The sequence below is a fragment of the Thunnus thynnus genome, chromosome 18 (assembly GCF_963924715.1).
Source record: "Thunnus thynnus chromosome 18, fThuThy2.1, whole genome shotgun sequence".
NCBI classification, from domain to species: Eukaryota; Metazoa; Chordata; class Actinopteri; order Scombriformes; family Scombridae; genus Thunnus; species Thunnus thynnus.
Window position 1 is genome coordinate 15,214,663 of NC_089534.1, and position 22,444 is coordinate 15,237,106.

Sequence of the window (22,444 nt, forward strand, 5' to 3'; positions counted from 1 at the left end):
ACTCATACAAATGGGGAGAGCAGAGAGCTTTGAGCAGGTAAATGGGTGAGGCTGTGTATGTGTGTGTGTGTGTGTGTGTGTGTGTGTATGTGTGTGTGTGAGACAGAGAGAGAGAGAGAGAGGGGACAGAACATGGAGGGCCGATAGAGATGGAGGTTGTGTTTGTGTGGTGAGTAACATCCTTCATGAGTGTGTTTTGTGGTCGACACCACCAGCCGATGATGGCTGGATGATCACGTTGCACAGGTGTGTGCGTGTGGATGCCTGTGTTTGTGTGAGTGTGTGTGTGTGTTTTTGTGCAGTATTAGAGTTGAAACAATAGATTAATCGATTAGTAGACTGATAGAACATTAATCGGTTTTGATCATTTATTCATCATTTTACTGGTTCCACCTTCTCAAATGTTACTATTTAATGCTTTTTTTCATACAGAAGTTGATGATAACTCAAAATGTAGGGGATTTTGACTGACAAAACATTTGAATGTGTCAATTTGGGCTTTGGGATCTTTATTTTTATTTTTTTATGCTCTTCAGACATTTTATAGCAACAGTTAATTTATTAATTGCAAACATAATTAGTGATGAGTTTCAGCCCTATTCATTTCTATGAATACAGATAATATAGGAAACATAAACAAATAATGTACCCCAAAAAATAAACTGACATGAAGTCTTTCATATCTCTATCTTTCTCACGTTCTGTTTTAGATCTGTGCGTTTAGTTTAGAGTATTGTAAGTAAGTTGTTTAGTGTTTCTTAGTCTCTCACACATTCCATCAAAAGCCGTTCTGTATTCGGTACCAACCCTCATGTCATTACGATGATCCTCATCGGGGAAGTTTCCCTTAACTCTCCCCCATTTCAGTTTCAAGTTCTGCCGAAACATAGATCTCAGTTCATGCAGGGTGGGCTTGTTTTGTTCAATGATTTGCCGCAGGACAATTACATATTCCTGGCCCCCTTGACTGCATATTTCAAGGAGTTCGCTTGCCACAGAGGCAATTTCTTTGTGTCCAAGAGTACTAGACATACATTATTTCTGCACCGTCTTCTCTGGGGACCTCTATCATCGGCATCATAAGGATTTCTCCCCTTTCTCTGCTCCTGGTGTGTTTGGAGGGGGGGGGGGGGGCTGTAGATTGTGATTGTGCTCGCTTTCACTTGTTCTGAAAGTTTTTCTTGGGCTGAGACTGTAGAATATGAAGGAGGTGGTGATGAGGGTAAACTGACTAAAGACTCTCTCATCGCTATCTGGTTCAGTCATACAGGCCTGAACGTCTGTCTGGTTAGCTTGCCTCTGGTTGTGGTAGTGTCTGGTCTGGAAGCAGACCTGGATTTTAGTGTTGATGGACAACTGGCATTGAGAGGAGGTCCAAGTCTTTCTGGAAAGAGAACTGGGGACATTGATGAGTTATTTCTCAATTGACTCAAACTGAAACCGCTGTTTTCAGGGAACCCACAGTGTTCAAAACACAACTGTAACTGCCTACAAGTCTCTGGTCCATGTTTATCGCACATCCAGAAAACTTAGGAACTTCTTTAATTTGACCTTTACCCATTTTATTGTGCACTACCCAAGCGATCTCACCCTTTGATTTCAGTTTGGGTTCTTAATCCCTCTTAATCCCTTCGTCAATGGATCGTCACCCCTAATGGAATGTCTTTACCTTTCAGACGTCTTTCGTGGTCTTTAATACCGTATTGAAACCATTGTCTATAGTCACCACATTCAGTCTCTTCTCGCCCCAGGAGTCATTTACGAGCCTTCCTCAGGGGAGGTTGACTTCCTGGGTCTAAGGCAACTTGTAGTCCCTTCACCAGCTGCACAGATTTGGTCTGTTTGGAGAACAGTCAAAGGAGTGAATGAGATCGACAACTCAGAAGAGTCATGGCAATTTACCTACCAACTCTTCGATATAGTATTGTCACACTTTCTTTAATGCTCAGAGAATGGCACATTCATACTTGATACAGACATACGAGCTACTGTAGACGAGTGAGCCCTGAAAGTGGGGAAAATACTTCTTAATGTGTTTCATGCCAACCTCTAGGAGTTGTTTTGACTACTCTATGCATGATTATACCCAAATAGATATGGCAGGATCTGTTTCAGAATAAACAGATGTTCTCTGTTTTGTTTTCACACAGGAACATACAAACACACATACATGATTTCTATGACTAAGCATTTTAACCTTTCACAAGTTCACACAAGCATTTATAAATATTCATACAATAATTTCCTTCACAGTTGCTTAATTCAAAAACAGGGCATCCTTGTAGCTATAGAGGTTAAGAGGCTAACCATAAATTGCAACATCCCTGGTTCAGTCGAGGAATCTCTGCTTCATTTCTCTCTACTGTCTTCAGTGAAGGCTTAAAATGGCCAAAAAAATACTTTAAAAAATTTCAAAAACAAATGTAATGTCATTAAAATGCTCAAAATATAATAAATATAAAAGAAAGTTCGGAGATACATTTTTAGAAAGTCCAGCAAGCTTGTGAAAAAATCCTTAATTTAAACTAAATGAAAAGAACCAACAACAACATGACAAAAGAGATCAACAGGAGCAGAGTCTCCATCTGTCTCACTGTCTGCTGAGGGAAAGATAAACTGCTGTTGTTCCACTTGAAGAACAAAGTTGTTCTCGAAGTCCTCTTAAAAGGGAGCGAGGCACCTCTGTCAGACAATTAAAACACTCCTAATGTCAACAAAAACCAAAGTAGAGTCTTGTCATTTAGCCATCTGATATACTAGCTGCTTTCTTTGCCCATGCCGAACTACTGTTTTGTTTTTTCTCTTCTTTTTTTTTTGTATTTTATCAGGCGTGTTTTGGGACACCTCCCTCGCTCCCTTCTCCACTTGCTGTGAAAATATTTCATCGGGGATGTTTTTGGACGACCCCCTCCCAATGGGGTCCTGCCTGGCTAATAATAAAGTGCTTGAGTTGTCAAGCGCTTCGGCAACACCCTAATCTGTTCTGACAGCTAGTCCTCCACATACACTCTCAAACGTCCAGCACGCGCACAACTGCATGTCGGTGTGCGCGTATAACACGTTCTCAACAGACATTTGCACTGATGTATGCACAGGGGTCCACAGACAGTCTATCAATCAAGGTGTTTATTGGGGCAGGGGGATAAATGCTGTGGGACGGGGCCGCATGGTGTCACCATGGTGACCGAGCTAAAGGTGGCTGGTGCACAGTTGGAGACGGTGGCCCTGTTCCAAATTGGTCTCCTGGCCTGTATGCATTCCTTGTACTCTTCTCCCCTGTTCTCTGTGGCCTTGTAGGTGCGCTGTAACTTTTAAACTAATAAAGGGCAAAGTAAGTAAATTGTATTTACGTAGCACATTTCAGTATGAGTAAACTCACACACACTCAGTCAAACACACACATACAGGACATAATCATAGACTTGAGAAGTTTTCAGCTCGCTTTTGAATGCAGACACAGTTGTGACTATTGTTAGGTCATCAGGCAGTCTGTTCCAGGTCCACAGAAACAGCACCAAAATCCTTAAAGGGTCAGTACACCCAAATTGCAAAAAAAATTCTCACATATCTTCAGTAATATCCTGCCATGCTGATACTTTGCTACATTTTATTTGCCAAGGTTTTGAGATTTCTGCCTCGTCTCCGATGCCTGTGATGGAAGTGAATGGAATTTCATTTAAAGAGGGCTTTACTGGTATATCTTTGTGTAATTTACAGTTCAAAACCTCCTTATTTATCTTAAATTGGCCCTTTATGCAGCCCCTCAGTTCAGCCTCCGTCTGAAACAGGCCGTTTTATCTCCTGTCTCTCAGCTCATCGGGAGGGGGGCCTTACCCCCTCCCGATGAGCCCACTCTGTTCTGGCACTTCCACGGAGCCCGTCCATGGATGTATAAAGAGAACTGGATACAGCATTGGAGGTGGGGCCCCATTCATTCCTATGAAAGTTGCTCAGTGGTGCATTAAGCCAAAAAAGATCAACTTCTTCCGCATAATTTCTGCATCTGTGGGGCCCACAGAGCAAACGCACTAGTGACTTTTGCCAGCCAAGCTGGCTACTTCCAGTTTAGCTCTCTGGCTAACTTGAATGGGGGTAAAACAATTCAGTCGTGTGGCTCTTCTAGACTTCTGAAATGTGATTTGACCGAATGGATCAAATTCTGATAGTGAGTGACAAGTCATTTCGTGGAGGTTGCAACGCTCAAAAGAAAAAAATCTGCTGATTTACAGACGTCTCTTTTACAATGTAAGTATATGGGAAAAAAGTCTTTTCGGCCCCAGTTGCATCCCGCGACGTTGTAATTACACAGTTTGGCCACTATGTCAAATTGGCTTCGGAGCACGGTGTTGTTCCTGGAGGCTTGAGCCCACCATGTTGTACCACCATGTTTCTACAGTAGCCCAGAATGGACAAACCAAACACTGGAGTGCCTTTTGCGTTTTGCACGGCCACCATAGGTTCTACTACACGCTTGAAAGGGTGTGTAACCTCACCACTAGCTGCCACTTAATCCTACACACTGGTCTTTCAAGTGTAAAGTTTCGCAAACTGCAAGTGCCACAAATGAATTTACATTCACCTGCATCATATTTTGTTGAGGCAGAAATGTCAGAAACAGATAAATGAAAACCTGGCAGAATAAAACCAAAACTCTCTGCATGGGTAGTTATCATTATAGGTAAGCAAGGTTTTTTTGTTTGTTTGTTGTTTTCCGTTTGAGAATTTTGTTGAACTGACCCTTTAAAATTTGATTAGTGAGATGAAATTCTGTTGAAGTCAGAAATTGGAGCTGGCCTAGTTGAAGCGAGCGTATGAGTGTGTGATCATCTGATGGTGTGTGTTTGACTGTGTGTGTGTATATGTGTGCGTGTGTGGGCGTATGCCTCCCCTGATAACACCTTGACGACCATAGTGAAAGAGTGCCATCTTCAGACCAAGGCAGCTGGGAGAGAGAGAGAGAGAGAGAGAGAGAGAGAGAGAGAGAGAGAGTGTGTGTGTGTGTGTCCACCAAGGTTATACTAAACCCCCATCCACCTCTCCGACTCACGACACATATGACACACACGTGTAGCCCGTGTGGTTCCAATTAAACACAGATTGGTTGTGTGTGTGTTTCATGTGTTCAGGTGTACACGCAAAACTTTGTGCAGTGTGAGTGAGATGGGGGGGATGGTGTGTGTCTAAGGGAAGGGGGTGGGGGGGAGTCAATTGCATGGTGTGAAGTTTATGGTCTGGCCTGTACTTTCTACTGCACAGCAAGACATTGACATCACATCTACACCACTTCTCCATTTACCGTTTTAACTTCATGGAAATAATCAGGCTGCCATAAGCAGGATTTACTCTAAGAAGAAGTAAAGTCATACACACGGATGTTTTTGATTTTAGGGGCTCAGACTTGTTTGAGTTATGTTTTTTGTTTGAAATTCTTTTGCTACACTTTCACACACAGTTACAATGTGGAATTCAGCTTATCTGGGTCTATATTAGCAAAAGACCTCAACACCAAAAAGAAAAGTTACATTTAAAAAGTTCCCTGGCTTAAAATGTTAGCTTGAGGGACTCTGTAGTGAGTGACAGCCGAGACAGAGCGAGAGAGAGAGAGAGAGAGAGAGAGAGAGAGAGAGAGAGAGAGGAGGAGGAGAAGAGAGAAAGAGGAGGAGGAGGCAGAGGAGGAGGGAAACAGGACGAGCGAAATGTTCCCCATTACTGGATTCGAGGAAGACAGGAGCTGTGCATGGATTGGCCTTAGAGACAGAGAGATAGAGAGAAGGAGAAAAGTGTAGCTCAAATGCAGTTGATCTCTTTCTTCCAGCTGCTACATGTTTGTACAGAGTTAAAAAGAGAGAGAGAAAGAGTGCATTTTCTCCTGGAGAGCAAAAACAAGAAAAACGTGACACCTGGAGTACAAAGTTAGAGCAGGTAGATAGAGACAAGTTTAACTGTGTTCGAGTTGAATGAGTGTGTGTGTGAGAGCAGCGAGCCTGCGTCTGAAGGGAAGCTGGTGGATCGTACGGCTCTGTAATGCTTTGTGGAAGTAAAGGACTGCTAACTGACCTGATTACACCCTGAGGTAAGAATGGCTGTGTGAGTGTGTTTGTGTTTTATGCTCAAACTATTTTTTATTTTTTTTATCAATTAATAGTAACACTTACTGTAATTTTGGTATATTTATTTTCAATGGTTACACTTGAATTAATAAATCCTGCTTTATGTAAAAGCAAGATGGGAATTGCTATTTAATATCTGATGTAGCAATAATTTGGCTAAATAGGTGCAATATTCAGAGCATTTAAAATAAAAAAAGAGGCTGGTGTGTTAAGGTGACAGCATTGAAATTTATTTGAGTTAAATTAATTTACACAATAACAATATTTCAAAACAGTTGCACATAAATGACAGAATTTTTTTTTATGCTTTGACTTTACATTTTTTTTAAATTCTACTTCTGAATTGTCATTATCAGATATACATTTTCTTTTCAAGTATTATTATTTGCAGCATTTGAGGTTTGTTTTATGACTAGAGCCCTGTTATCCAATTTATCCAACAAAATATCTCCTAATCTACACTGTTTCTTCACAAAATAAGTCTAAAATGTAGAATACGACAAAATTTACAGTGGAATTACTGTGTTTATAGCAGAGAGATTATTTGAAAAAATATTTTAAAATCCTTAATTAAAACCGTTCTTGTGCACAATGGTAAAAATAGTATGCCCGATTTTCTTAAAGCCATTATAGACCCTTTGTGTGTGTATGTGTGCGAGTGTGTATGTGTGTGTGCAACTCAATGCATAGTATCGGATGTCCTGTTGCAGATGGGTTGGGTTATTACCAGAAACACATAGCGCTATTCTTCTTTCTCTCTCCCTCTCTCTCTCTCTCTGCTTTTTCTCTTCCTGTACAAAGTTTTCACAGTTTGCCAGAAACAATAATACAATCATTGTTGAAACATTATTTGTGTCAGATTTTATTCACTTGATTAAGCTTGTTAAAGCAAAAGTAGAGTGAAAAAAGGAAACCACAAAGAAACAAAACTAGGACTGCTTCTGCTTATTTATGACTAACACCTACTGCTTCTCATTATTACCTTTCAGGCTCAAATTAGGCTTCACATTATCCAGAAAATGATAAATATCATTAGTGAGCAACAACACTACCATAGCAGTGTGATTCCCTTAAATAAATCATTGTTATTAGTGCTAATTACCTGGGGTACCTGTATTTATCCCTTAGGGAGTCCCCCCTGGCCAAGCAGGTTGTGTTCTAGACCAGTCACCCGGCCAACCAGGTCAAAGGTCACCTTTTTAAGTGGCTCAGATGACACAAATGGGTCCTTCAGGCATCGTGGCTACCTAAGAGTTTGCTTAGGCCCTTCGTTTTGGTACTGGAGCTGAAATTGAGTGTGTTTTACTGCGAGACACGGAAAGAGGACGTATTCCTTTCTTGCAGTCTCATTGAAATAGTGACCACTTGCACTTTTGTAGCTTTGTTATCGCATGACAGGTTTTCGTTAAACACATATTTTTAAGTGATGTCACAATAAATAGAAGGCATGGCTCTCAATCGGATTATAAACATTTTGTGATAAAAGTAGCTACAATTGAAATATAAAACAAGTCAAAAAAAAAGATTTGAGAACTGAATAGGAAAAACTGTTTCAGATCATTTTCATACATCAAAAAGAAATGACAATAATGCTCAAGTGGGAAAGAGGGTTAAGTAAAATAAATGTATGGAATTATATATGGAACAAATGTTTTCAACAGACAAAGATAAAAGTGCTGAGATATTGAGAGACTCGGACAGAGAGGTCATCAAGTAAGAGAAAGTGTGCATGTATAAAGCACAATGATAAAAGCCTTTCAGGATCAAAGCCCGCGTGTGCTTGTGTTTTCACAGATCATGTTGAGACAGAAACAGCCAGGGTTTATGTGTTTCCATGTGTGTGTATGAGTTTGTGTGTGTGTGCGTGTGTGTGTTAGTGTGCGTGCGTGTGCAAGCACGCACATGCGGGCTATGTGTACGCCCGCGTTTGTATGTAGCCCTGCGTGTGCGTTACATGTGGATTGCAGTTTCTCACGGCCATGCTGTTGATGTCGTGACTGACAGCCTTGTTAAATTTCAGTAAAGCATGAAACGTGACATGAAAGTGGCTTGTGTACGTGTGTATGTGTGTGTGCATGTGTGTACGTGTGTGTGAGTGAGTGTGTGCGTGTGTGTGTCTGTGTAAAGTGATCCATACGAGGGCACTGGCTAACCTTTGAACCCTGTCTTAAACAGCTAAGTGCTGCTTCTTATTCGCTCTCAACAGGATCCTATAATCAGAACCATAACACCACAACATAGTGCTCTATACACACACACACACACACACACACACACACAGAAATGTCCTAGTTTCCAAATACCTGGAGTTTAGTGTCTGCTTTGCCAAGCACTTTCTCTGTATACTTACCTGTGATTGCGATAATTTGCAAATGACTTGAATATATGATGCCTGGGTGAATTTGACCATGCGTGTGTGTGTGTGTGTAGGCGTCTGAATGCGTATTTCCATGTGCGAGTGTGTGTTTGGCACCTCACGCGTGCCCTACAACTCGGCAGTGTGTTGACACAGTGATTATAGGGCAGCTGGTACACATTGGCTCTTGCTCCGCCCTGCATTTACTGTTCTAATTAGTTCCTGTTCCAAATAAGAGAGAGGAATTTTAATAGAGAACCGCTGGTCTGCCGTCTAGCTCCGCATACCCTCACACACACAGCAACACACATGAAACCAAGTCTGTGTGTGAGTGCGGTGAGCTGCGGTGGAAAGGCGCAGAGGCACAAGTGTGTTTTCTTAATTCTTTTTTTTTTTTTTTTTTTTTTTTCAATGATGAAGGAAAAGTTCCAGCACGCAGTGATTGACAAGACCAAATGTCTCGGTTAACCCCCAAAGTCAAGTCTCGATTTAGTGTCGACACTGACCCGTTTAAGGGTGAAGAGTGAGCCCTCTGACCTAACATGACCCCGCCGTGACCTTTCAACTCTTTAAGGGTTGAGGAAGGGGCTTGAGCTCAGGATGGAGCGAGGTCACGGGTGAACAAGAGAAAGTTAATATCCGTCACTTAGACGCCAGTTAGCACTTCTGTCACGGCGGTGGGTACAACCACAAACGCTGGGTCTCAAATTATTATTATTTCTGCATTTTAGTGACCTTGAAGAATAAAAAAAAAAATGAAAGCGAAATGGAACACGTTGCAATTTCTGGAGCGGGAATTCATTTTGTTTTTATTCACAACAGTTCATGATACTAATATAATTAGCCCGATTCATAAACACCAGTTTATGAGACAGGTTTATGACACACTAAACACGGGTTCTTATGAATATGTGTGTAATGTGATGTGTGCGGTTATATGTTAAGTAACATTTTCTCTGCTCTGGTTTCCCTGCAGGTGAAGAAATCACACAGTGACTCTCATGTTCCAGACCTTTCCGACACCAGGTACACACACTAGTGTCTGTTTGCATAATATGACAAACAATATTAGGTTTTTCAGAACTGTGTGTGTGTGTGTGTTGGTGTACAGATGTGTGTGTGTGTGTGTGTGTGTGTGTGTGTCCTAGTTCTCTGGTCATGGTGCAGAGAGGTGAGGTTTCACTGCAATGGCGAGCTGTGATGAGGTCATCAACACCTTTCCGAAGACCTCAGTGCCCGAAACGCACACACACACACACACAAAATAGTAATTAACATAACTTATAAAGAGCTGAAACGATTAGCTGATGACTGGTTGATCAACATTAAAATAGATATTTTGATAATCAATCAAAAGTTTCTGCTTTTTCAAACAGAAGTAGTGAAAAAATACCACGTTTGTCCAGCTCCAGTTTCTCAAATAAGAGGATTTTCTGTTTTTCTTTGTCATATATTTTTGTAAATTGAACATATTTGGGTTATGGACTTACGCCATTGAAGAAAACATTAACATTTCATACACTAAACATAATTAATCATTAGTTGCAGTGTATTGTACTACATATATGTATATTATATTTATTTTACACAATCAGAAGTATAAATATCATTAAAACCACTTACCTACTGTATAAACTTACACCATATGTTGCAATAAGATGCAGCATATTCTTCAAGGACCGCACATAATGTGAAAACCAGAAAAGAGTTTATGAAACACCAACTCCTGCCATCGCCTCCCGAGAGGAGCGAAAAACAGAGAGGAGGGAGGGGGGGGATGAGGGGGAAGAGGGGGTGAGCGGGGGGGGGGACGAGGGGAGACAGAATCATTTCCTGCTGTTGAGAGACAAAAGAAAAGGATGGATGAAGAGTGCTGAAACACACGAGGGAGAAAAAGAGAGTGAGAGGTGAAAAAGTACCAACATTTGTGAAAGTTCTTAACTTGTGTTTCCATCGAGAGTGATATTTTAGCCTTTCTGTTTGAAGTTGGGCCTTGGCTTGATATCTAGTCCACAATAAAGCATTGTTGATGTTAAAGCAGTGATCAGTGTTGTCAGTTCAAAATGTACAGGAGAGCAGAATGAATGTTTAACTGTAAATAGGAGAAAAAGAGTTGACAGAGAGAGAGAGAGAGTTGAGCTGGAGTGTTTATCTTTCTCTTTTTTTTGTACCCTCAAGCTGTCTCTCTCGTCTGGTGAAAGCTATATGTTTATACCTGTCAGTCTGACTGTGGGTTGCAGTCATGTGTGGCGATGCTATCTGCCCATAGCATTGAGATGGCCTTCCTCCAGACCGCGACACAGATGTATTGCACACCGAGTGGCAGAAGAGCAGCCCGCATTTATTTAATTCTCCCTCCATCTCTGTCATTTCTCGCTTTGATGTCTCACACAAGCGCACAAGTGTGACCAACCTGCGGGCAGCATGAGTCAAGCGAGGCTCACACACACACACACACATATATGCACACACATTTATATCTGTACGTGCACACACACTGACTCAACATTCAACCATGTCTTCCAGCAAAGGATATGTCAAAATGTGGGTTTGTGGCAACGGTGATGAAGAGTCATAAGCGAGTGTTTTATGTTGCTTTTTTTTTTACAGTGTGCACGCATGAAAGTTTATTAAAAACGCTTACACCCCTCGCTTGGGGTTACAGACCCCAGGGAGTTGCCACGGTAACAACTAATAGTGATCCAAATAAACAATAAACACCCCTGTGTTGTGAAGGGATGAATTCTACCACCGACATTCAGGCTGACCATAAATATCTGTCTTCATTCTACTCATGACTTTATTTACTTCCACTTCCAACCCTCCGCACACACACACACACACACACACCACCTTGAGTGCTGGTTTCGTCCCAGTCATGCATGTGGAACACATTGTAAAACTAAGCATGCTGGCAGGCTGTGGGTTTGTATTGGAGCCCAGAAGTGCACACACACACACACACACACACACACACACACACACGCACATACATACGCATACATACATACACAAACACACTATAAAAGAGCCAGCAGGCCCGCAGACAATGTCTAGCGCCTCTGAACACATGCTCATGTAAGCTAACTGGTACTGAGAAGCATGAAGTTTATGACTCTCTCTCTCTCTCTCTCTCTGTGTGTGTGTGTTTGTGTGTGTGTGTGGTTCCTGTGTGGATAACACAGTATGTCATTGAATGAGATCTTAACCTAATATATAGAGGTGGCAGATTCCCAGCTGTGAGAGCATATTGCTGTTGATCTGTTATTCATTCAAAAATCGCAGCTCATCTTAGTCTCCCTCTTCCTCTCTCCCCCTCCTCCCGCCTCTTAGGTCTATGGAAATGCAGGACCTAGCCAGTCCTCATAATAACCGTGTGGGAGGTGGAGATTCCACGGGCTCCAAGCTGGACAAGAACAACCTTGGCAGCCCCTCCATCACCACCAATGGAACAGGAGGTGAGAAGGCAGCATTTCAGTTTAGTGCTGCACTACTGAAAAGGCAGTTGTTCTTACAGTTTTAGTGTTAAATATACAATGAAATATGTTTTTTACCTTCATTTTGTATCATTATCTCATATTATTTTTAGGCCAATTCCATTTTCAGTGTGTTATTTAGTCATCAATGCGAACCCTAAACTTTAGGAAGACAAGTGCGCTGCTCCACTACTCCAAAGTTCCACTTTAAAGGAATACTTGGACATTTTTGGAATTGCATTTATTTGCTTTCTTGCTGAGACTGAGATAGATGAACACCACTTTCATGTCTGTACGATATACAGTAGGGTCCAAAAGTCTTTCCCACTCAAGTGAATGGGAAAGTTGTCTTAGACTTTTGGATCCTACTGTATGTGAAGCTCGAGCCAGCAGCTGATTGGCTCAGCTTATCATGAAGACTGGAAAAAGGAAGAAAAACAGCAAACCTGGCCCTGTCCGAAGGTCACAAAATGCACAATTTCCTCTAAGCAATAGTCCAGCACATAACCCCCCCCCACCCCGAAACCACAACTTGTCGTTTTTATACTTTGGTTTCTGTACGGATTAAACAAAGGATATAACATGCTAACAGCTTTAAAAGGTGCTGGTAGGCAGATGTTATTACCTTTGGACAGAGACAGGCTAGCTGTTTCCAGTCTTTATGCTAAGCTAAACCAGCCGGCTGCTGGCTGTAGCTTTATATTTACCATATAAAAAAGTGTGGTATCAATCTTCTCATCTAACTCTGGGCAAGAAAGCAAAACCATATTTCCCCAAAATGTTGAACTACTCATTTAAGTGCAACGTAGATCAATTCACATTTTCACCTGACATGAAGACCAGTAAAAGAGTGTTTCAGACACCTCGGCACAACATGCTAGCGCTTATTGACATCTAATTTCTTGAAATATGTAGCTAAATAAATTAATAAACTCTAAGCACTTCTACTGAACACACTCTTTATGTCATTGTTGTTGAGGAGAGGTACACTTATGACATCCTTGCTCTTCCTCCAACAGAGGTGAATGAGCTTATTGTAACGTAAGTCACTTTGGACAAAAGTGCCTGATCAGTATAATGTAATGTAATGAAATCTACTGCAAAGTCATCAGTCAGAAAGATTTTTGACCTGCAGAGATAAGTACTTTTTGAGGAATTTATAGAGACGGAAGAAAATGTGCACACGCAAACGCACGCATACACACACCCATGCTGGCACGAGTGCTTGAGTAAACCACCGGAGAATGTGTGTAAACACACGGTGAAGCACTTTTGCTCTCCTCCGCTAACCGCTTGGCAAAGTGTGTGTGTGTATGTGTGTGCTTGAGTGTATATGTCGGAGCGCGAGCCCAAAATCCCACTGGAAACTATTTCCTTTACAAGAGCATTAAAGCATCACCGCTCTCTTAGATGTCAACACCAGCAAGCCCTCTCCTCTCTTTCTTCTATTTGTCCCACCCTCTCTTTTTCTCCTTTTCCTCTGTCTGTCTGTGTTTCTCTTTCCTTCTTCATATCTTTTTTTCTTCTGTCAGCCTTGATCTCCGCCTCTCTTATTCTCTGTCCTCTGGAATCATTTTTGACAAGGCAGTTTGATGTAATAGTGCTGGATGTAAGTGCTTTGGTTGAGGGCAATCCTTTGATCTATTGGTGATTCAACATGCAATGGAAACCTATTTTAATAGCAATGTAATGGAAAAAGTGAGATACTGCATTTTGGTCAACTTGATGTGTCAACACACACACACACACACACACAGACAGACAGACACACACGTTCACATTTACAGAAATAGCTGTGCTCAGAGTGGACTTAACAGTGCATTCGGACCATATTAGAGCACATTAAATCATTTTTGATGAGCTCACAGTTAATGGTTTAAGCAGACAGAGCTGGGACTACACGCTGACAGCCAAAACAAACTACATACCCAACATTCCCTTCACCTGACATCAACCAGCGCTCTGGCCCAAGGGCCATCTCCATAGCAACTCATTTGTCTTCATTAGAGCTTGTCCAATGGGTTGTATTGCTCCCCCGAGGGGATTAATGAAGTTGTCCCGAATTTAATCGAGTTCTCAGATGGTCAGTGATGATGAGTTTTAATCATGTTCAGGGAGAAAGCACAAAAATAACTGGGAAACATATATGGGTGCAGGTGTGCTCATCAAGTGTCAACGGATTAGCAGTTACCTCAAGTAACAGTTCAACATTTGGGAAATTGAGATTGCGAAGTGTTAGATGAGAAGACCACTTTAGTCTGTAAACTGAATATCAAGCTAAAGCCAGGAGACGGTTAGTTTAGCTTAGCATTAAAACTGAAAACAGGAGGGAACACATTGACTCTGTCCAAAGGTTAAAAAAAAAAATCCACCTATTGTACCAGTACCTCTAAAGCTCGTTAATTAGCATGTTATAACTTGTTTATTTAATCAGTACAAAAACTGAAATATAAAACTTTGTGGTTTTACCGGATTGTGTGCCGGACTATTTAATGGTGAAGAGCCGTGACTTCGACGTCTCTGCTGGTTACCTGGCAACCTCATGGTAACAAGTTATTTACTGATATTGTTTGTACCTTTAGACAGAGCCACTTAAGCTGTTTTCCTTTGTTTCTAGTTTTTATGCTAAGCTAAGCTAATCATCTCCTGGCTCTAGCTTTAGATTTAGCTTACAGACATGAGGGTGATATCGATCTTCTCATCTGACTCTTGGCAATAAGGCAAATAAGCAAATTTCCCAAAATGTTAGACTATTCCCTCTCATTTAGCACTCAGTAATAAAATCAATCAAGTGTACCTTTAAAAATGTGACTATTCCTAATGTAAAATATCTTTTACAATACAAATATCTCCCTTTTTAAAGCATTAACACAATGTCCCATATACCTTAGATTGGTATCTGGTTCTCAGTGCATCATATCCTCACCACCTTCCCACCTTGCACCCCTTTAGGTGAAAACATGACAGTTCTAAACACGGCTGATTGGCTGTTGGGCTGCAGCAGCCCGCCCCCTGCCCCGGGCTCCAAGGACTATGGTACAGCGGTGCATGTGTGTGAATCCAAGCCCAAAAGTCATATTACCTTAAATGCAAACGGGATGATGTTTTGATGTTCTGATGTTTTTTGTGCCGGAATTGCTCTGATTGATTTTCATTTGCTGTGCTGTGTCCTCTTCTCTTTGGATCCCATTGTAAATATATCAGCGTGTGTGTATGTGTGTGTTATATATTTGCAAGGTTCTCACCAGTCAAGGAATTTCTGAAAAAAAGTTGAGAAATTTGATGAATTTACCGGGGGAGTCAGAAAATATGAAGGGATTTCACCAAAGGATCACCTTGCATGATTATATTTTTAAACTTAATCATTTCATTTTATGGTTTTCAGACTTTAATAACCTGAAACATGACATTAAAAAAATAAAAAAAACTTAAGGTCATAGGAGTATTCTGACCTGGTTATAGAAAACAAGTTGTGGAAATTTATGTCTATTACAGGGGAACCCTGCACACAGCATACACACTGATATATAGCTATGGCAGTTAGCTGTTTTACTCAGAAAGTTTTACTTTGTGTGTGTGTGTATGTGTGTGTGTGTGTGTATGATGGTACTTCTCTGCCGGCCTCCCCTGACACTGATTTTTTCCCTCTTCCTTAAGTGAAAACAGAGCCTATGAACAACAGTGACACGGTTACTACGACAGGCGACACAGCACTGGACACATACGCCTGCTCAGGTAACAGAAATACACACAATTTTTTCAGCTGGAGAAACATTCAAATTCAAAGACTCAGCTCTGTGTTGCTCTGTTTCGTCAAACACACAAACACCATCATCGGTTTCAGCTCACTGCTAGACTCGCTGAGAGCTTTAATCCCATGAAGCATTGCCTGTCCTTGGATTGCGTCATCAAAGACTGGCAGAGGGAGAGAGAGAGAGAGAGAGAGGAAGAAACATTTTTACACTTCTCCTTTTTTTAGACTCACACACGACCTGTGCTCCTTCACACTGCAAAACACACACACACACAGACACACACACATACAAAACCATTAAGCAACACACAGTGAGGGTTTAGAAGCAGCGGGGTGTTTGTCAGTACTGAGCTCTGACATCTCAATGACCACAAACAGACATTGTGTTTTACTATGAGGCCCGCTGTTAGGGTTTCATGGACTGCAGAGAGAACTTGGCTCCTCTCCATTCAAAATGCTTCAAATTATGTTTACTGGAACAGCATTTCAACTCAAACAAGCCAGAGGCCCGGAATTATGTTGTTCAGGAGTGGTTTTATGAAATGTGAAAGGAAACAGAAGATTTGAGTTGACACCATCTGTAATCTGGTGTTGCCTTGTTGTTTTTGATTATTGCGCTGTTTTTAGTAATCACCAGCAGCGGATACAGCCCTCGCTCAGCCCACCAGTACTCTCCTCCCCTCTACCCATCAAAGTAAGTCTGATTTTTTTTTTTTTTTTACACAATAGACTGCTGATGCAGATGCTGTCTGAGAATCCTTATCAGTGTAGCTTCTCTTATACTCCTGTAGCTAATTGTGCTAAATTTCAACCATCTTCCCTTTTACTCACAATTCTGTCATTCCATCGTTATTATTCTTATTGTCCGATATTCCCTAAACCTGTTTTGCCTTTTTTTAGGCCCTACCCTCATATCCTCTCCACACCGGCAGCCCCGCCCATGCCGACGTACGCTGGCCAACCCCAGTTCAGCAGCATGCAGCAGTCAACCGTCTACACAGCTTACTCCCAGACAGGACAGGCATACGGATTGTCCACCTACGGTATCAGCAAACACACGCTTTCAAAACTACACAATGACGTGCAGTAGCTGCACAATTTAAGCAGGGGCATATTTTGTGATCCATTCACACACAAGCAACAGAAGACACCATGATTTCATGTCTCCTGTGGTCATAAATGGACAAAACCACAGCATTCAAACTGCATTGTTGTAGAAAAAGAAAAACAAATTAAAATCAGATTACTTTTCTCTTGCTTGCTGAATGTCGGAGTTGGCTACATAATTGTGCAGATTTTAATGATAAAAGCAAGAAAACAAAACTTCCCTCCAGTAGGCCTATTGGAAGTGGTATTAGCTGTACTGAAGTAAAATAAAAAGTAGTATAATACCTGTCTAATACCATAGATCTTTGAAGCCAAATCAAAGAGTAACATATAGTAAATGGGAGGCAATGCAACATATGTAACATATGCAAACCTCATCTAATATTCTGTGTTTTGTTTTGTTTTTCTTGTCACAGACCTCGGTGTGATGCTGCCGGGCATTAAGACAGAGAGCGGCCTGGCCCAGAGTCAGTCTCCTCTCCAGACAGGCCTCAGCTACAGCCCCGGCTTCACCACGCCTCAGCCCGGACAGACTGCCTACTCACCCTATCAGATGCCAGGTCAGTAGAAAACACATGCTGTAAAACACTGCAGCGGTTCATGCTTCACTTGTCTCTTCTGTCTAGAAAAATAATCATGTATTCTTTTCCTGATGAAAAATGGGGGGGATTTTTCCTCAGTATTTTAAATTCTTGCAGAAAACTGTAACTGAAAAATGACCTGCACTGTCATGCGCTTCCTTTTCTCTCCAGGTTCCAGTTTCACTCCTTCCTCAGGCCTCTACGCCACCAACAACTCAGTGTCCAACCCCGCCAACTACACTGCCACACAGCAGGTATCTCAGTTTATCCATCGCCTGTACGTACAGTTTAAACCTGAACCGCTGGTGCCGCCCAGCTGAGAGTCAGCTCGAGCTCTAACATTCACTTTCCCAGGCCGATACGAAAGCCTTTCCTCGGGGAGCTCTTGCCAGAGGAGATCAACTATGTTACAATACATGTTTTCTCTGAGTGGTCAAGCGAATGTCATTTGCCTCATTATGCCGGCTCAAATAAAAGATGAGGATTTTGTATGGTGCAGTTGCAATAGTATTTGAGACCCGAAGTGGTTTTACAGTCACGCTCCCACACAACTTTCCACATTCAAAACAGCTTCGAGAAATAAAATCTAATTACGCTGCAACCTCGCTACGGGGACAAACTTAGGAAAGAAACAGACAATTAGTCTTTGTGAAAGAGTGTTTTGTTCCGAATATTTCTCTATGTCTATATGATGAATTGCATTGTGGTAGTAAAATGCTTAAAGGGGGATTTTAACGTCCTGCTATGATAGATGTGGCTGTTTACAGAAAGAAAGTCAAGGATTGGCCAGTGTGGGTGGATTAAGGGAGAGCGTGTGTGTGTGTGTGTGTGTGTGTGTGAGAGTATAACAAAAAATAGTGGGAAAGGAAGAGAGGGACTGATAGAAAGCAAGTCTGTGTGTATGCAGGCTCGCGTCCAACTGTCGCTGTATGACTACACACTAAATTTGCACGTGTGTGTGTGTGTGTGTGTGTGTGCATTCATGTGGTGTGCTCGGGTTTATAAGGACTTGTAGAGATGGACACAGTGACAGGTTTAGAGAGCTGACTCATAAAAGCGCCCATCTCCACTGGGTCCGTAAAAACCGGCAACACAAGGCTTTAATTGTTTAGGAGATATAAAAAACAGAACAGAGGAGGATAAAAGATTACAGAGATGAGAGGGAACACTTGTAAAAATCTCTCTTCAAAAGTCTGTCTGAACCATTCCAGAGAAGTAAAACATCTCTATTTTCCTGTTGTTTTTTTTTCTTCTTCTTCTTTTTCTCTCTGCTCCTTGCACTTTCTGTCTTTGTAAGCTCATAATTCATGTCACTCTCCGCAGGATTATCCCTCATACACGACGTTTGGCCAAAACCAGTACGCCCAGTATTATTCCGCCTCCACTTACGGGACATATATGACCTCCAACAGCGTGGATGGTACAGGCTCCACAGCGGCCTACCAGCTGCAAGATCCCACCCCCGCCATGACCGGACAGGCTGCTGAACTTCATCCAGGTTTGTCCTATAAAGAAACAAGCAGTCTGAATGAAACCGTCAACACCACAGTCATAACTCCATAAATATGCAAACAAATGTCCGATTTTTTTTTTTTTTTTTCTCCCGCTCCTGATTGTGGCTCCGTAATCTTGTTTCCAGTAGAAAATACCGCAGTTTGGGTAACCGAGTTCAAAACCTTCTTTCAGCAATGATGAAGTACAGGAAGTAACTTCGGGCTGTAGCCATAGTTACCTGGCATCACACTCATTAATTGGAGAATCAGCATGTGTTTACATTAGAGTTTTTGATTAGAGTGAAGTTGCATAAAATATTGCACTTTTGTAGACAAGTCAGAGGAAAAAAAAGAAAGTGCGTCCATATGTACAGCAATATGACTTGCTATTCAAATTTTCAGCGTCTTTTTTTTTCACATTTTTTCTTGGTTTTTCTTGGCCGTAATTCAGGAAGCCTGATTAAAGGAGCTTATCATTCTTCCTGTCACTGGCACTTTCTCTGTCGCCGCCTTCCTCACTCTTTCTCTTTTTTTTCTCCTCTCTTTCTTTCAGTCGCTCACATGCTTTCTGTGTCTTTTTGTGTCTTTATTCACCCCCACTCTCCCTCTCTCTCTCTCTCTGATTGAGACATAACAATATGAGTGCCGAAGCTTAGGGTCTGTTTCTAGTTACCACACAGCAGTGGGAGCATATGGCATTGGGAGGTGTGTGTGTGCTTGCAAGAACGTGTGTGTGCTTTTGTGTGCACGTATGCTCCTGCAGATTTTTGCAGGTATAGTATCTATACAAGAGGCATCAGATTACCTGACTTTTTCTAATTTATTGCATGGTTCCATCTTTCCCCTCCACTATTAAATCTTTACATGTGCATGTTATAGTGAATCACTCAGAATACCAATGGTGCTTTTGTTTAGTTTTCATGGTAGTCTTTATGTTGATCTGTCATGCCAATTACCTTGAATTATGAAACCTGACAAAATAGCTTATTACTGTACAAAGTCTGAGTTATTGCTTTTCCTGAAGTGGATACAACTCCAGAACACCTGTGGGATCAACTCAAACCCACATCATTACTGTTGTTTTATAGGTCGTGATCGCTTGTGCAGTTTGAGACAGATATTTGATCATTTGTAAATTTCCAGTGTTTTAAAAGTTGAGCCCTGTCTGTGTTTGTGTGCAACCTCAGGGGACTTTGACACAGTGCAGAGCCCCTCCACGCCCATCAAAGAGTTGGATGACCGAGCTTGCCGGAGTGGGGGGTCCAAGTCCCGAGGCAGGGGCCGCAAGAACAACCCCTCCCCTCCTCCTGATAGTGACCTGGAGGTAAGAGGCCAAAAAAAAAAAAAACACCCACTGACAGAGCATTTACAGCACTGACTGCATATCCCATTCAAATCTCAGTGGATATATGGTATTCCCTTTGATATTCCTCGTCTCTGTTCACTGGAAAACACAACAGAGGAGCAACTGATAAAGAGCAGGACCACCCGTGTCATTGTCCGTTTGAGTGTGCATGCACGTATGGGCCGAAGCAACAGACGTAACATGTCTGAATCTTCCATTTTTTTGCTTTTTTTTTTCTGCAGAGGGTTTTTGTGTGGGATCTGGATGAGACAATCATTGTCTTCCATTCTCTGCTCACAGGCTCCTATGCACAGAAATATGGCAAGGTAAGATCATCTCCCTAACTTCACTGTCTATCTGTAATTATTGTTATTATTATTGTGACATCTTCAGGACCCTCTACATCCATTCTACCCTTCGTCAGTCTACCCATTCATTTTGTTCCTGTCTGCCAAATCCCAGGTTACAGCTGGGACAATATTGGTCTAGTTTTGATTAAATGAAGGGTGATGAACTTTAACACTTTGCTCCAGGTTTACCAGAATTAGCAAAATGGTGGATTTATAGTCCTGGAAGGCAATAACTGCTGCGTTATTGAAGCTTGAAGTGATGATGTGTCATCCTGTTACTGACTGACCCAAAGACAGAAGATAAGATTGTAATTTGCACTTGGGACGGGGGGACGGGGGATTACAGTTTCAACTTGATTTACTCACAAAAACCTCTCTAAACGATGTCTTCTGAATGTCCATAATGAGAGAGGAGCGAAGTAGAAAATCAAAATGCTGATAATGCTCATCTGGGTTGCCTTTCATTTTTACGATGAGCTCACAGCAATGAGTTTAGTGCTCAGTGGACTTTTTTCCCCCCAAGCTTTGCCTTTCAGGCTATTTACAGGCTGCTATGCCTTGCAGATGCTAGTCAGGGCTGAAAAAAATATTTCCACCTCCTCCTCTTTTTTTTTTCCAGGCAAATAATTTATTCTGTATATCGATTGAGTTAATATTCTCCTTCTGAAACCAAACGTACTTCTTAATTTGGCGAGGACTTTTTTTGTCTGTAAATTCTATTTTGATGTAGCATTTTATAAAACGCGACTCACGCTGAGCATACAATTCAAATAAGCTTAATTTCCCACAGTAGATTCCTAACATTACATCAACTACTCGAGGTGGTCGTTTTATGATGATGACCACATACATGGAAAAAAAAACAAGGGGTCTTTAAATGTACTACTTGTTAAGAATCCATTTAAAAGCGATTAATAACTTGCCCATGCTTATGTTAGTTCAATCATAATTTAACATGCTAATTCCTTTCTTGGACTGATGTTTATTCAGTCTTCGCTGTGAACTTATTTGGTGGTCTCGCCTTCGCGAATAACAGCTACACTGTTTATAGTTTCCCCTTATTTTAAAAGTTCCTGGCTCTGACCTGGGATCATTCGATGTGGCCAAGGCTGCAGATTTTTATTGGGTGATGTCGTTTCCTGTGGCACCGGAGTAGCCACCAGCTTGCCGGTACGGGCTTTGAATCCCACTGCGGCCTGCACAGTCCATTCTGAAATCTTGTTTGGCAGTCAAACAAAAGCTGGCACAGCAAAGGCAGAGCATGTGGAGCCAGACTCGCACAGAGCCATAGGAGCCCAGGCGTTTTACACATAGGGTTTTGTGGGCACTGATGTACTTCCTAGTTGCTCTGCAGTCATGGAATTTAATGTTTGGCAATTGGGTTTTAATGGTTATAAGACAGGCCTTGGTGAGTTGTAAATCATTGCGTGCGTGTGTGTGTGTGTGTGTGTGCGCGCGCGCATGCACATACATGTGGCCTTGTGGTTAATTCAGCTTGGTTTGTGTTGTATTTACTGTAGAGAAACTCTGAATACCAAAGGATGATATCACAAGTCAAGTCTTGGCACGGAGAAAGCTGTGCATCTCCCTCTCACTTGCAAAACAAATGATGAATGAGATACATGATTTCAACGGCTCACTTCTCAAAGACAAAATCATGTCTCTCCTGATAATATGTCATGTTTTGCGATAAAGCACCAACCAAGTCTTCAGCGGCACTGATTCACGACAAAGAATTTGCATGAAAAAGATAATAACTGAATATTTGCCTTAAAATATTTATAAGTGCATTTTTTTCACCTCATTTGCTGTTGCCCTTAAGAAATATAGCGGCAGCTGTGTCTGTTCACACCTCGCCCAAAATAGTGTTTA

At 41.6% G+C, this 22,444-nt stretch overlaps 1 protein-coding gene across 5 annotated transcripts in view; it reads left to right on the forward strand.

Annotated features, from left to right (window-relative positions):
* eya4 (EYA transcriptional coactivator and phosphatase 4) overlaps positions 1 to 22,444 on the forward strand; it is a 52,324-nt gene that overhangs the window by 21,407 nt on the left and 8,473 nt on the right. For 2 of the 5 annotated variants that reach the window (XM_067572319.1, XM_067572318.1), the window contains exons 3-13: positions 9,443 to 9,492; positions 11,800 to 11,924; positions 14,895 to 14,978; positions 15,600 to 15,677; positions 16,324 to 16,390; positions 16,597 to 16,739; positions 17,220 to 17,363; positions 17,556 to 17,638; positions 18,708 to 18,882; positions 20,065 to 20,201; positions 20,465 to 20,548. In XM_067572319.1, coding sequence (XP_067428420.1) covers positions 9,443 to 9,492; positions 11,800 to 11,924; positions 14,895 to 14,978; positions 15,600 to 15,677; positions 16,324 to 16,390; positions 16,597 to 16,739; positions 17,220 to 17,363; positions 17,556 to 17,638; positions 18,708 to 18,882; positions 20,065 to 20,201; positions 20,465 to 20,548 — 1,170 coding nt within the window. Of the gene's footprint in view, positions 1 to 5,706; positions 6,074 to 9,442; positions 9,493 to 11,799; positions 11,925 to 14,894; positions 14,979 to 15,599; positions 15,678 to 16,323; positions 16,391 to 16,596; positions 16,740 to 17,219; positions 17,364 to 17,555; positions 17,639 to 18,707; positions 18,883 to 20,064; positions 20,202 to 20,464; positions 20,549 to 22,444 lie in introns of those variants that run through there. The other 3 variants (XM_067572321.1, XM_067572322.1, XM_067572320.1) reach the window with 3 other exon arrangements.